Source organism: Biomphalaria glabrata, chromosome 9 (assembly GCF_947242115.1).
Source record: "Biomphalaria glabrata chromosome 9, xgBioGlab47.1, whole genome shotgun sequence".
NCBI classification, from domain to species: domain Eukaryota; kingdom Metazoa; phylum Mollusca; class Gastropoda; family Planorbidae; genus Biomphalaria; species Biomphalaria glabrata.
In genome coordinates this window covers 20,173,567-20,189,661 of record NC_074719.1, presented here as the reverse complement: position 1 = coordinate 20,189,661, position 16,095 = coordinate 20,173,567, and the positions used below count along the sequence as shown (strand labels likewise).

At 37.8% G+C, this 16,095-nt stretch overlaps 1 protein-coding gene across 1 annotated transcript in view; it reads right to left on the bottom strand.

The window, feature by feature from the left end:
• The window catches only part of LOC106073354 (guanine nucleotide-binding protein G(o) subunit alpha-like), a 126,727-nt gene that overhangs the window by 3,890 nt on the left and 106,742 nt on the right, over positions 1-16,095 (bottom strand). The window contains exons 6-7 of the mRNA XM_056042116.1: positions 14,630-14,758; positions 7,691-7,820 (exon numbers count right to left, since the gene is read on the bottom strand). Coding sequence (XP_055898091.1) covers positions 7,691-7,820; positions 14,630-14,758 — 259 coding nt within the window. The remainder of the gene's footprint in view (positions 1-7,690; positions 7,821-14,629; positions 14,759-16,095) is intronic.

The window sequence follows — 16,095 nt, the reverse complement described above, 5'->3', positions numbered from 1 at the left end:
AGTATGTTTCGCAATAATTCAAATGATACAAAAAACTTATTAAGATCAAAGTAATTGAAAACTTTATAAAAGATTTTTTAATTGTACGTGTTAACATCTTCCCATTAATCTAGCAACTCCTTTCATTAGACTAATCGTTTGATTTGAAACTCCTAAAATGTAAGAACAAAAAGAACGAATGGATAATTTGAAACTAAAATAAACTTTTGGTTTAGTGAGGACATCGATTTGTTGGTTATTTCTACATAGATCAGCCCCCATCCATTCATTTGAACAATTTGAGATTAGTGTTGGCGAGCACTACATATTTAATTGTCATATTTAATTTTAAATGTCCTCTGACTATAACTGATTCAGACTATCATCATTACTATCATTCTTTTTAGTATTATTTTTTTTATTCTCGATATTTGTGAATTTAGAAAAAAAAATCTATTGACAACAAAAAATATTAAAATAAATAAAATCACGGGTCAATGACTTCTAACAATTTGAAAAGCTTTTTGTTGTTGTTGTTGTTGTTATCTCCATTTGTTTATCAATCCAGCAACTTTTGAAAGAGGTCTAATCTAACAAGGCATCGGCCTTACAAATATTTGATTTAGTGATTTTATCAGAGAGTTTGGAAAAAAATCAGAACAGTAAATATAGATATTACAGATAATCTAGTTTCCTTTCTGTCCTGGCATTTATTTAAAAGCATTACATTCATTTGTTAATTAACAATGGACTTCACAAAAGAATTCTAAATTAGCTTTCTTTTCGTAAAAGTTTACTTCTAAAATTAAAACTTATTTTTGGCTTGGGAACGACACAAAAAGGGAGGTAACTAGATCTAAATTCAGCACAGAAATTAAGCCACAGAATGAAAATAAAATAATAGATAAGCTCAAAAAGTTGAAAAAATTAATGCCCTTGCGCAGGGTTAAAGAAAGGGAGAGAAAGCATATCTAATGAGAAAATGATAAAACTTTGCAGGAAGCTGATGAGTTACGGCACTTGATTGAAATAATGGCAGGCATTAAAAAAATAGTTTTCTGTAGCATGACAAGTTCTAATATTTGTTATTGAGGTCGTTGTCCTGGAAGTACAAGCTTATTGTACAGGTGTCATTGCTCTGTAACTCTTAGTTCCAATATGCTGCAATATTAATTCACCCACACAATGGCTATCAATAATATTAATAACACAGTATTACAATGAGAAAAAAATGTCCTTCTAAATTATAAAGGAAACAATGCAGCCATCTTTTTTTTAAAGTTGTTTATCTTCATGACATTACAAATGGTGACCATTTTAAGTTACTCTTGTCATATTGAGTGCATCTGGGTTTTGTTTCAAAGTCGTCAGATTTCAGGGATTGAAGAAGTAAGGTCTAGGCTGATGTATTGCATAGTGAAGAGAATATTGGTCCTGAAGAGTCAACATTGCTTTTTAAGTTTATTCTCTGATCTTCTGGGGGGTGGGGGAGGGGTTCCATTTTTATTCTTAGAGCCTTTCTTGTTTGTTTGTTTTTTAACTCTTTTGGGCTTCACTCTTTTTTTTTTAATTACAGAGTTTTTTTCTAATTTATTTTTTTTTTACATTCTGTTTTGTTTTTTTGTGTTGCTGTTTTGTTTTTCGTAATGTCTTTTAAAATTACAACAACAGCTGGTTATGTAGTGGGTTGGTGGTTATGGGTTCAAACCCATCCCCTGCAGATCAGCAGGGGTTTGGACAAGAGGAAATCTTCATTTGTGAAAGAACATCCAAGACTTATAAGACCAAAAGGTTTAGATAATAGTGAACAAATAGATGTTATCTTACTAGATTTCTCTAAGGCTTTTGACAAAGTTCACCACCATAGTTTGATTAAAAAATTAAAATATTTCGGCATTAATGGTCCACTGCATCAGTGGATTAAAGATTTTCTGATAGGGAGAGAACAAACTGTAATAATAAATGGCTCTAAATCAACACCGATAACAGTAAACTCAGGTGTACCTCAAGGAACAGTCTTGGGTCCACTACTATTTTTAATTTACATAAATGATTTACCAAATTGCATTACTTCAGGAACAAAAGTCAGATTATTTGCAGACGATTGCATAATATATAGAACAATAAAAACAACACAAGACACAGATATTTTACAAAGAGAAAAAGATGAATTACAGAAGTGGGAATCAAATTGGAGCATGTCTTTCCACCCAGAAAAATGTTAAGAGTAACAAAAAAACTAAAACAAATTAATTCCACTTATCTTATTCATGGCAAACCAGTAACACAGACTAAAAACGCAAAATACCTAGGTGTTATAATAAATGAAAAACTATCATGGAATCCACATATTGATGAAACTACAAAAAAATCAAACAAAGCATTAGGATTTATTAAAAGAAATTTCTATAAATCAAATAAGAACATAAAACTAAAATGTTATTTAACCTTGGTTAGACCAATAATAGAATATGCATCCTCCGTTTGGGACCCCTCAACTCAAGAAAACATTAAGAAACTGGAACAGACACATTTGACTAGAGTAACACCTTTAGTAAAATCACTAAATTTAGAAAGCCTTCAGGATAGAAGGCTCAAAAGTAAAGTTGCAATCATACTGTAGTGTAACTGAGTTGATTTTCTGCGTGCGTCCGGCGTGTCTGAAGGTCATGGCCATTGTTGTGTTTCATGTCCAGTGTGTGTGTGTATATAGACTGCATCAGTGGTATGCTAGACGTGCTGGTTTCATTCACTGTTTACTGTAGTCTAATTTTGTCGAATAAAGCCATGTTATTGGTATTCTAGTCGTTATCATTTCATTACAATTTATTCGACAAAATTATGTATCTGGATTAGTGTTGGATTCCTTAATCTACAATGGATAAATTACTCAGACCGAAAGAGTTGGACATTGATCCTAATGCTCCTCTGGCCTCAGAAAAATGGACTCACTGGTATGACACATTTCAGAATTTTCTTTCGTCCATCAAGGATATTAACGAAGACTTTAAACTAAAGTTGTTGAAGAATCACGTATCTGCTACGGTTTATATGCTCATCAGTGATGTATCGTCCTATTCGATGGCCATAGACACACTCAAGACTACTTATATTAAGGTAAAGAATGACATTTTTGCTAGACATTTGGTTGCTACATGTAAACATCAGCCGGGCCAAACGGTAGAGTCCTTTATGCTAAAGTTGCGAAGCCTGGCCGGGACTGTGACTTTAAAGAAGTAACTGCTGAACAGCACAGAGACATTTGCATTAGAGACGCCTTCATAACGGGTCTGGCATCCAACACTATTAGACAGCGGTTACTGGAAAAGACATCTCTTACTCTACAAAGCGCTTTTGACGAAGCTAGAGTGTTAGAAACAGCCACAACGCATGCTCAGGCGTACAATTCAACGAACTAAATCTCCTGTGGGGCAATGAAAACACCAACTAGCTCCCATCTAGAAACATACATTTCTAATGAAGACCAGGAATTAAATGCCATTAAGTCGCTATGCTACTTTTGTGGTAGGAGGAGACACTCTAGAACTGAATGCCCTGCTCGAAATGCATTATGTCATCAGTGCGGTAAATAGGGACACTTCCAAACTGTTTGTAAATCAAGTAAAACAACAGCCAACAAAGTTGACAGCAAAATATCACTGACCAGTGTGATAACTCCATGTACCTTGTCATCAACGCATTTCTCTGGGCTTACACAGTCTACGGCACAAGTGAACGTCAACGGGTTGCTGTTGCAAGCTCTCATAGACACTGGCAGCTGTGAAAGCTACATATCAGAAGCCATCGTCAAGAGAAATAAATGGACAGTACGTCCGTCTACAAACAGAATATTCATGGCCACTACACATCTTTCTGAAAAGACATTAGGACATACATTTGCCGATGTCCAGTACAAAGGAGAACACTACAAAAAGGTCAAACTTTCCCTACTTGCTGGATTGTGCTCGGATCTAATCCTTGGTGTAGACTTTATAAGTCTTCATAAGGAATTGACCATACCGTACGGAGGAAAACGCAATCCTCTACACATCTGTGGTCTTAAAGCAGCACGAGTCGAAACACCGAGCCTATTCAGTAATCTAACTTCTGACTGCAGACCAGTGGCTACTAAGTCCCGAAAGCACTCAATAGGTGATAACAAATTTATTGAGTCTGAAGTTAGAAAACTCCTCTCGGACAAAATCATTGAACCTTCAAAGTCTCCCTGGAGAGCACAGGTGCTTGTGACAACAAACGAGAGACATAAAAGAAGGATGGTCATTGATTACAGTCAAACAATAAATCGCTTCACCTTACTGGATGCATACCCAATGCCCCGAGTCGATGAACTGGTAGAACGGATATCCAACTATTCCGTTTTTAGTACTCTAGACCTCAAAAGTGCCTACCATCAAATACCAATCAAGACTGAGGAAAGGCCGTTTACTGCATTTGAGGCATGTGGCAAACTCTACCAGTTCTGTCGCATCCCTTTCGGTGTTACCAACGGAGTTGCATGCTTCCAGAGAACAATAAATCAAATTATTGAGAATGAAAAGCTGCAGGACACCTTTGCATACGTGGACAATGTAACGGAATGTGGTCATGATCAAGAGTCGCACGATGAGAATATGCAAAGATTTCTAGATGCTTCTAGAAAGTATGGGATCACATTTAATGAAGACAAAAGTACGATAGCCACTGACAAAGTTTGCCTATTGGGATACGAAATTTCTAAAGGCCTTCTCAAGCCAGACCCTGAAAGATTCCAGGCTTTAAGAAACCTTCCTCCCCCTCATGATATGCGCTCACAAAAACGGATCGTGGGCATGTTGGCTTACTACTCACAGTGGATCCCAAATTTTTCTAACAAAATAAATGTTTTGGCAAATAACACGTCGTTCCCTCTTTCAGAAACAGTAAAGACAGCCCTTAACGAATTAAAGCAGGAGCTGGAGAAAGCTGCCATCTTCACCATCGACTATACTCGACCTCTGACGGTTGAAACAGACGCTTCGGATGTTGTAATAGCTGCCACCCTCAACCAGGATGGCCGCCCCGTGGCGTTCTTTTCAAGAACACTCTCGAAAAGTGAAAGGCGGCACTCAGCTATAGAAAAAGAAGCTTATGCCATTGTAGAATCTTTAAGGAAATGGCACCATTACTTAGTAGGAAATCGCTTTACCCTTGTCACGGATCAACGCTCTGTGGCCTTCATGTATGACAAACAGAGCAAAGGGAAAATAAAGAATGAGAAAATTCAAAGGTGGAGACTGGAACTGAGCTTTTTCCACTACGATGTCTTGTATAGACCAGGCAAACCCAATGTAGCGGCTGATACGTTTTCTAGAAACGGGTGTGTGTCAGCTATGAGTCGAAATGAATTGAAACTGCTCCATGACTCTCTGTGTCATCCGGGAGTAACAAGACTATGGCATTTAGTGCGAGCGAAAAACTTACCTTTCTCTTGTGAAGATGTTAGTCTGGTTGTCAACCAGTGCAGAATCTGTGCCGAAGTAAAACCCAGATATTTCAGTAATTCTAATGGAACTCTAATTAAGGCGATGCAACCTTTCCAAAGACTAAGTATGGACTTCAAAGGACCGCTCCCTTCTACATCTCGGAACACATACCTGCTAACTATAGTTGACGAATTTTCAAGATTCCCGTTTGCATACGCCTGTTCTGATATGTCGGCTTCAACAGTAATCAAATGTCGCAATGACACAGTTTCTTCTCTTCCATCAGGAAGTCTTACAATGGCATACTGTGGGTTGCATGTGATTAAGTCCACAGCTATTGTACCATCGTCATATTTTGATGCACGGACTCCCTTTTTTAACAATACTTTTCCTGGTTGAGCTAACCATGTCGGGAGTGATTTGCCGAAGGTGGACCTGCGATCTGATTACTGCCCCCGTTCCAAGAGAGGGAGAATCAGAGGTGTATCAACATATGGAACATGAAGACTTTGAGCCGGAGACAAACCCTATAACACAGATGCAGGTGCCTACTGAACATGTGGCTATAGAACCAATGGCTGCTCCTAACACATATGTACAACAAGGGGAAAATGGACATCAAGAAGAAGTAAATGCAGGGGCTGAGTCTCCTGTTAGAGAGCCGCCGATGTCACCAACTCCAAGCGACGGCAGTATTGGTCCTGGTAGATATAACCTAAGACCAAGAACAAGCAGACCCAATTATAAGGTCTAACATTTATTTAATTATTTTTCCATATCACAAGTTCTAACTCAGTAATTGTAGGCTTAATATGACACTCTTTGAACTGATCATTTTATAGTGTATAGCTTTTCTAGTTAGACTTTTTGTATTGTATTACTTATTACATTATTATTCAAGACAACTGGTCTTAATATTTGTATGCATAAGGAACTGATAATTTTATAGTGTATAACGTGTTTGTTTATAGTTATACAATGCTTTTCAATAGAGTAAATCTGTAAGTATTCTGTAGGGATACTAAGGTCTCTTATATCGCTGTCCTTCACTATTATTTTCATGTTTATGTTCCTATAACTTTTAGGCGGGGTGATTGTAGTGTAACTGAGTTGATTTTCTGCGTGCGTCCGGCGTGTCTGAAGGTCATGGCCATTGTTGTGTTTCATGTCCAGTATGTGTGTGTATATAGACTGCATCAGTGGTATGCTAGACGTGCTGGTTTCATTCACTGTTTACTGTAGTCTAATTTTGTCGAATAAAGCCATGTTATTGGTATTCTAGTCGTTATCATTTCATTACACATACATAAAACACTGAACCATAATCTTCAAATACAAAAACAAAATTTAATAAAATACTCTGAAAGACACAAAGATAAAGGCACATTCCTCGTCCCATATGCTAGGACAAATTTGTACAAATACTCCTTCTTCCCTAGTGCTAATAGAGCATGGAATGGGTTGCCTGAGCTAGCCTGGAAAACCAGTGACTTGGCAGAATTTAAGTCATTGGTTAATATGCATGACTAAATGCATGACGCGTAGGACGTAATCATCTTCTTTTTTTTTTGAAGTAACGTCTGTATTATATAAGATAAGATAAGAAGACCAACGAAAGAGTCTGTCGTCTGCTGGAAAGAGTCTGTCGTCTGCTGGAAAGAGTCTGTCGTCTGCTGGAAAGAGTCGGTCGTCTGCTGGAAAGAGTCTGTCGTCTGCTGGAAAGAGTCTGTCGTCTGCTGGAAAGAGTCTGTCGTCTGCTGACATTAACACATCCACATCAACATCGTGTGTTTTTGACATAGACTTTAAACCAGTTTCCCAAACTTTTTTCTAACGGAACACTTAACACATTCAGAGTATGTAGCGGAACACTTTGCTTATTTTTTCGAGAGAAATTACTTCACGAGGTGGCTTACTAGTTAATTATCCCAGTAGTTAGAGGAACATCTACTCCAGCCTCGCGGAACACAGTTTGTGAAACACTGTTTTAGACAATGTAGGAGGCACCACTTGAGCAGAAGTCGGTGCTTCAAACTAGAAAGCAAAAAGTCTAGTGATTACGTAGTTGGTAATTACATAAGAAAAACAAAGTACATCTTCTTAAAGCTTATACATACATCCTCTCAATATACTCACCTTTTTTTTAGCAACCCCCGCCCCTGCCCTAATACTTCCACATCACAGTTTGAAGCACTGTTCTAGCGTGACCCCACCCGCGCACCATGCACCACTGATGAAAAGATTGTTACCTGTTCATCTTGATCTTTACTCCTGGCGTCATAGGAGCTCAGCGCCACCGTAAACAATATGGCGGAGACGTTCTCAAAGTTCTGCAGCCATTTCTTTTTCACGGTGCAGTGGCCGTCTACGTCACACAACCTGTTGATCACATGACATTTGTCAGCTATATGGCTGCCACAATCGATATCACTTAGGTGTTTGTGTGTCTACATATAACCTGGTGAAAGCATGAACCAAGATGCTATTTCTTATAAAATAAAAAATTACAGAGAGTTTGTTTTTATAACCACGTGCAGTGCTTGAACAGGAAGTGGACGCCGGTAGAAGCAGACGCGTGTTGAGACAAAATGGCGATAGCAGGTAAATAGGACTATGAAAGAGTTAAGATACTATGTTCAATCCTATACCATCTTGTGTTTACATTTGCACCTACAAAACTACTAAACTGGTACTGAAAGACTACAGATGATTTGTGAACAGAAATTGAGCTTATTTTACAATATTTTGAGCGACTTCCTGCTTTCATTCAAATTTGTGTCGTTAGAGATTATATATGGAAGATTGAATGAACTCTCTGGAGCCACCTAACAAATCCTATTTAACAGTGCTAATATAAACTAATACAGCTATTAACATAAGCGTGCATGCAAGTATGCAAATATTCCGAAGGAGAAACAAAAAAAACTTTGAAGTTTCAGACGTAGACAAATCCAAGCGTCAAGTTTACAGCGGCATAAAGAAATAAAAAGAGAAACAAAAATAATTCCTTTCTTCTTTTATGAATCTAACTGGAATGAGTTTATTTCTTATTGAAATTATTTCTTGTAATGCTTCATTATTGCAATGAGTCTTTGCACAATCAAATTCACTATTAACAGTCCAGCTCATCATTTCTACAGAAGACGGTGCGCAAAATGTTAATGTACGTATATTTATTCATTAAACTCTTTACTGAACACGAAGAAACATTAGAGTCTAGTGCGGGAATTCCCGCTAACGCAGTGTTCAAAATAAAAAGTCGTATGCCAAATTTAATTTTAAGTTGATTATAATTTGAAAAAAATATTAACGGTCCAAGCAGACTTTTAAGTGTATGGGCAATGAGCTATACATTTTTCCCCAAGATATACATAAACTATCAAATTTATAACAAAACTGTAGAACCGTTTTCGAAATATGTGTCCACCCAGTGTCCATCCAGAATCCAAGAAGAGTTTGCAAGCTACTAAGAGGAATTGTAGAAACTGATGCCACTTTTGCCTTTAAATTACGTCACACACACAACAACGACAACAACAACATCCATTCGGAACAGTAAAATAATCCGTCATTAAATTTTTCTCTTTGTCTTCATCCAATGGTTGGCAAGCAGGCACTGTGGTATGCGCTCTGGACTGTCGTCTCGGTGTGTAATCTTCAACTAATTAATATTTCGTTAAGCCGAACTAAATCAAAAACAGAAAATGTGGAGATTTGTGTAAGGAGGCTCTAACGATGTACATCTATTGGCACTGGTATGGGGCTCTCACAGGTGCACATTGTGATGCATGCGAGTATAGCCTAAAGATAAGTGAAAGGAAAAGTAATAAATCATCAGTGCCAGCCCAAAACTAAGAGATAAGACAACTTATAATAAGATAAGTACATTTTTACTTTGTATGTTAAGTTCGATCGTAAATAAGATAAGAGTGTTCTGAGTTAATAACCACTGTTCATTAATAATTGCGCTAATTAAAAAGTGCTCAGAGTGTATCGTCTACGTTCTAGACTATATAGCTTAGCAACATTTGGTTTGTATGCTGTGCACCGGTTACACCAGATAACTTGCTATTTATAGTGCTCCAACATAGATGACAATCTCCAATTGTTCTTGGTGCGCATGATTAACACAATCCTAATTCATGTTCAATCACTTGTCAATCAACACGAATTGATAAGCTTAACGAAATTAGTATTATCTTGGTCGATTAATCGATACATCGAATGAATTAAAAAAAATATTTTCAATAATCTTAATCAATAAGCCTTATCATTGGTAACATGTGTTATTTAGGTTACGCCTGGACACAAGGATGCTCTCAACCCAAATATTTGAAGTTGTTCCCCAGTGTCACCCCCCCCCCCCCCCCTTTCCAACCTCATACCTGCAGAGAATGAAGGGAGGCTTGTTTATTAATTTAACATTCAACTAGAAAGTCGGTGTGTGTGTGTGTGTGTACGCCTGTGATAAGGGAAAAGATATAGTACAAAAAAAAAGGTTACCCTAACAGAGAGAAATTGAGAGTCTGTTTTAATGAAGTGTACAAGTGATTTAGCTGGCCAGGTGTTCAGGAGTAACTGTCAGACAACAGAGTGGACATTTCATAAAGAGGAACACTCCAGACAAACTATTTTATCAATACTCCGCATAAAGACATGGTTAAACTTTATCTGTGCTTCACCTGCTGGCATCGTACGCTTGATAACATAGAGACACAGTAAAGACTTTTCCTCGGACAGATTTAAGACAACAAGGCAACACTATAGTTAAAACACAGTACGGACCATTTAAAAACATGAAATGTTTACTTGATGGGAAATAGTGAACTAATGACTTCTGATTATTTGAGCATTTTCCATCCGAGTTCTGTCCCCTGCTTATCTTGTTTTCCCTTCTTTCCTTTCTGATCTGTTTCTCAGTAGAGCCCCAGAGTTTCACAAACTGGTCGGTAACATGCTGACAGGATGGGGGAGGGGGTGCCTGGACAGGCTTTGAACATAGACATATTAGGCAGCCGCCTAGAGCCTCCGATTGAAGGGGGACACACAAGGACTCCAAAAAAAAAAATTGAAAAATTGCGAAACTGAACGAATTTCAAACCTAGCAGAACTCTACCGCTCTAGTCTACTAGTCAAGCTCTAGGTCTCTAGTATGATTGAGAATGCCATACGGAGCGCTACGGAATTACGCAATATGATTTATTTTATTTATTGATTTAGATATCGATGCTGCTAGGTCTTAAGTCATTGCATAATTTTATTTTACGGTCTTTTATCTTTCTATTTCATATGGGCCAACTAATTCACTTCAGCTAGGGCTTTCAGTTGGCTAAGGCCGGCCCTAAGGGGGGGATGAAGCATAAAGCACTCTCTCCTTCAAAATTTTTTCCATTTTTATTGTACCTACAAATCTATATTTGAGAATGTATCGAGTAACGACAGCAGTACCATTGTTTAAAAAATAAATGGACGTTGTTTCATTTTCTAAGTTTAACATTTCATACTGTTTTGGCGGGAGGCGTCTGAAACAAAATTGATTCAAAAATACACATTTCTTACGTTCTAACAGTACACTTTCTCTAGAAGAACATTTTCTTTACAACTGACTTGGTCTGTCTGGTACAATTCTCGCACTTCGATTCTCGGATTAGGTTAAAACTTTGAACAATTATTCATTGTCAATCACAACACATAAATCAATCTAAACATTAACCAATTAATTAATTAATTAGTGGTAATTACTATATTTTGTATTATATAGAAAGGAGATAATGATTGTAGTATTAAGAGATATGTCAGTTGTTGAGCTGTAAGTATTGAGGACCGTTGCATGAGATCTTGCTGAAGACTAGGATGATCAGACAGTGGATCTAGCCCTGTACAACCTCAACGGCCTAAAGAGGCCCTCACACTTTACTATCGGCCGTCCCAAACGTTTTAAATTGTCTAAATAGTGCATTGTTGACTCCAAAAACATGAATTTCAGAAACACAGAAGGCAGGAAACCGTTTAGCTGGGAAAAAATAGGGGGAGGGGGTAGCGCAAAAGTAACTTTTTGTTGTGGTTGTCCAAGTCGCTGGTAAAAGTTTGAGAAACATTGTAGTCAAAACTATAAACTGAGCTAAACATGTTTACGACCAATAACTTAGCGGTTAAATGTTACATACAATTTAAAGATATTTCGATGAAATTTTCTTTTTGATTTTGAACTTGTTTATATAATATATCATAATTTAAAAAAAAGCAACTAAAAATGTATTGATCAGTAGAAAGGAATTATTAATTATTTGTAAGCATATTTTAATTCTCTTGTTCAGTACATATAGATTTAATAATACGTGGACGGTGCCTTTCATCTATTAGACTTTGGTTGGACCAGTGCAATCTTACAACTATTAGACTTTGGTTGGACCAGTTCAATCTTACAACTATTAGACTTTGGTTGGACCAGTTCAATCTTACAACTATTAGACTTTGGTTGGACCAGTTCAATCTTACAACTATTAGACTTTGGTTGGACCAGTGCAATCTTGCAACTATTAGACTTTGGTTAGACCAGTTCAATCTTACAACTATTAGACTTTGGTTGGACCAGTTCAATCTTACAACTATTAGACTTTGGTTGGACCAGTTCAATCTTACAACTATTAGACTTTGGTTGGACCAGTTCAATCTTACAACTATTAGACTTTGGTTGGACCAGTGCAATCTTACAACTATTTGGCTTAGGAGTTAAGGAAGAAAGATTGACTAGAAACTAATTTGTACTTTCAGTCTCACTTTGTTTCCCTTCAATCATTCTCTTTTTTTTTCTCTCTCTCTTTGTTTTTTTTTGTTCAATAACTCTCTCTCTTTTTTCATCCACCCTCTCGCTTTTGTTATAAATCTCTTTTTTTTTGTTCCTACACCCTCTTTTTGTGTTCTTTCAATCTCTTCTTCTTGTCCACAAACTTCTTTTGTTTTCCTTCCTCTATGTCTTTCGTATCTCACTCCCCTCCTTCTTCTCTCTCTTGACCTCAAGTTTATCCTCGATATTTCTTGTTAGAGAGAGAGAGAGAGAGAGAAAGAGAGAAAGAAAGAGAGAGGAGAGAGAGAGGGTAGGGAAGTAATGTTTAAATGTGAAAATCGCCCCTGGATGCAATTCACTCAAGCTGGCATTTCTTTCTATACAATTTTATGAACAGGAAATATCTGGTTCCTGTGATGTCCACTGGTGAAGAGCCTACAGCAGCACTCTAGCTAATCAGTTACACTTGTATCAGTATAGGAAAGTTATTCTATACATATAATTCGGCTAAAATCACTGAAATCTTTTATGGTGTTCTTTCAGACCTTTATATTTTCACCTATACTTTCATCTATAATTGATGGTTTTATTTCTTCACATATCAAGAATAAAATTACATTAGTGAAACTATCATAGTTTTTATTGTATTTACATTATAGTAGCATACACTATTCTATATGGGTATATCACATCCTGCTCGTTGAGTGGGTATATCACATCCTGCTCAATGAGTGGGTATATCACATCCTGCTCAATGAGTGGGTATATCACATCTTGCTCAATGAGTGGGTATATCACATCCTGCTCAATGAGTGGGTATATCACATCCTGCTCGATGAGTGGGTATATCACATCCTGCTCAATGAGTGGGTATATCACATCCTGCTCAATGAGTGGGTATATCACATCCTGCTCAATGAGTAGGTATATCACATCCTGCTTGAGTGGGTATATCACATCCTGCTCAATGAGTGGGTATATCACATCCTGCTCAATGAGTGGGTATATCACATCCTGCTCAATGAGTGGGTATATCACATCCTGCTCAATGAGTGGGTATATCACATCCTGCTCAATGAGTGGGTATATCACATCCTGCTCAATGAGTGGGTATATCACATCCTGCTCAATGAGTGGGTATATCACATCCTGCTCAATGAGTGGGTATATCACATCCTGCTCAATGAGTGGGTATATCACATCCTGCTCAATGAGTGGGTATATCACATCCTGCTCAATGAGTGGGTATATCACATCCTGCTCAATGAGTGGGTATATCACATCCTGCTCAATGAGTGGGTATATCACATCCTGCTCAATGAGTGGGTATATCACATCCTGCTCAATGAGTGGGTATATCACATCCTGCTCAATGAGTGGGTATATCACATCCTGCTCAATGAGTGGGTATATCACATCCTGCTCAATGAGTGGGTATATCACATCCTGCTCAATGAGTGGGTATATCACATCCTGCTCAATGAGTGGGTATATCACATCCTGCTCAATGAGTGGGTATATCACATCCTGCTCAATGAGTGGGTATATCACATCCTGCTCAATGAGTGGGTATATCACATCCTGCTCAATGAGTGGGTATATCACATCCTGCTCAATGAGTGGGTATATCACATCCTGCTCAATGAGTGGGTATATCACATCCTGCTCAATGAGTGGGTATATCACATCCTGCTCAATGAGTGGGTATATCACATCCTGCTCAATGAGTGGGTATATCACATCCTGCTCAATGAGTGGGTATATCACATCCTGCTCAATGAGTGGTTATATCACATCCTGCTTGATGAGTGGGTATATCACATCCTGCTCAATGAGTGGGTATATCACATCCTGCTCAATGAGTGGGTATATCACATCCTGCTCAATGAGTGGGTATATCACATCCTGCTCAATGAGTGGGTATATCACATCCTGCTTGATGAGTGGGTATATCACATCCTGCTCAATGAGTGGTTATATCACATCCTGCTCAATGAGTGGGTATATCACATCCTGCTCGATGAGTGGGTATATCACATCCTGCTCAATGAGTGGGTATATCACATCCTGCTCAATGAGTGGGTACATCACATCCTGCTCAATGAGTGGGTATATCACATCCTGCTCAATGAGTGGGTATATCACATCCTGCTCAATGAGTGGGTACATCACATCCTGCTCAATGAGTGGGTATATCACATCCTGCTCAATGAGTGGGTATATCACATCCTGCTCAATGAGTGGGTATACCACATCCTGCTCAATGAGTGGGTATATTACACCCTGCTCAATGAGTGGGTATACCACATCCTGCTCGATGAGTGGGTATATCACATCCTGCTCAATGAGTGGGTATATCACATCCTGCTTGATGAGTACAATGTGAACATGTTTTACCTACTTGAACTCAAAGCCTTTAAAATGAAACAGAATCTCATTGAGGCCGGTGGTCCTCTGCCTGACTCTCAATATGTCGTAGTCTGTAGGGGCGTAGCTGTCGGACAGGATCTTTTCCAGTGACCGGAACAAACTGAACAAAGAGAAGAAAGGGAGAGAAGAACGTTGGTTACTTTCTTTACGTTTAATTGCCATGGCGACAAGCACAACAATTCAACAAGAACATTTCACACAGATCGATAGGCACAAAGACATCATAAAATTTTACAGTTGATTAAACGGGCAAGTTTTAGTGTTGACGGCGTGGGGGAGGGCAGAATGTACGCGTTTGTAAAACACACACACACAAGATGGCATTTTATCTTATCACCCAACACTAGACTGTACTATACCTTATAACCCAACACTAGACTGTACTATACCTTATAACCCAACATTAGATTGTACTATACCTTATAACCCAACATTAGATTGTACTATACCTTATAACCCTGCATTAGATTGTACTACACCTTATAGCCCATAATAATAATGCCTCCTTCAGTCGTTACGACTATGGTTCATCCCGTATAGTACTTTTTCATGTGACTGTGGAACCCTATTTTGGAGAGACAATCCCGTCTTCATGCATCGCAAGTTTATGTGGCTTTCGCTTTAGTGGTAGAGGAGACAGACAGACATTTTTTGTATTGTACGCTTTTCTTCTAGAGCTGAAGCCCATGTATTTTCGCTGTCTATAGCTAAAACCCAACATTAGATTGTACTATATCTTAGAATCCAACATTAGATTGTACTATATCTTAGAATCCAACATTAGATTGTACTATATCTTAGAATCCAACATTAGATTGTACTATATCTTAGAATCCAACTTAGATTGTACTATATCTTATAATACACTTCAAAATTGCACTTCGTTATAAAAACCAAACCATGGGTTGTAATATAATCCAACACTTTATTATATTTTGGATTATAACCCAACTCTATCTCTTCTATTTTGGATTATAACCAAATATTTGTTAGCTGATTTTTTTGCACTGTTAACCAGACAACGTTGACCAACAAGTTAGGAGATGAAAAATAAACACATTTTTTAAAGGATCGATAATCTGGCAATCGATTTAAATTATACCAGTTCTTTTAAAACATCTCTCTCTCTCTTTCTCTTTCTCTTTTCTGTATTCTCTCTCTCTCTCTTCGTCTGGTTTAGACTCTCTGTATCTCACTCTTACAAAGAAACTGCTGAGATGTTCTGACTGGTATTAAAAAAGTTTTTTTTTTAACATATTAAGGAAATATTCCTAAGACTCTTTAGTTTAATCTATGAAGACTCTACCTGTAACATAAATAAGCAAAGGTAGAACATAGCAGGTCGAGTCCTTCCCACACATTTTTCAAACCGACTCGTTTCGTATTGTTACGACCTATTGCTATGACCTATCGACACTACTCGTGTTATTCCGACAA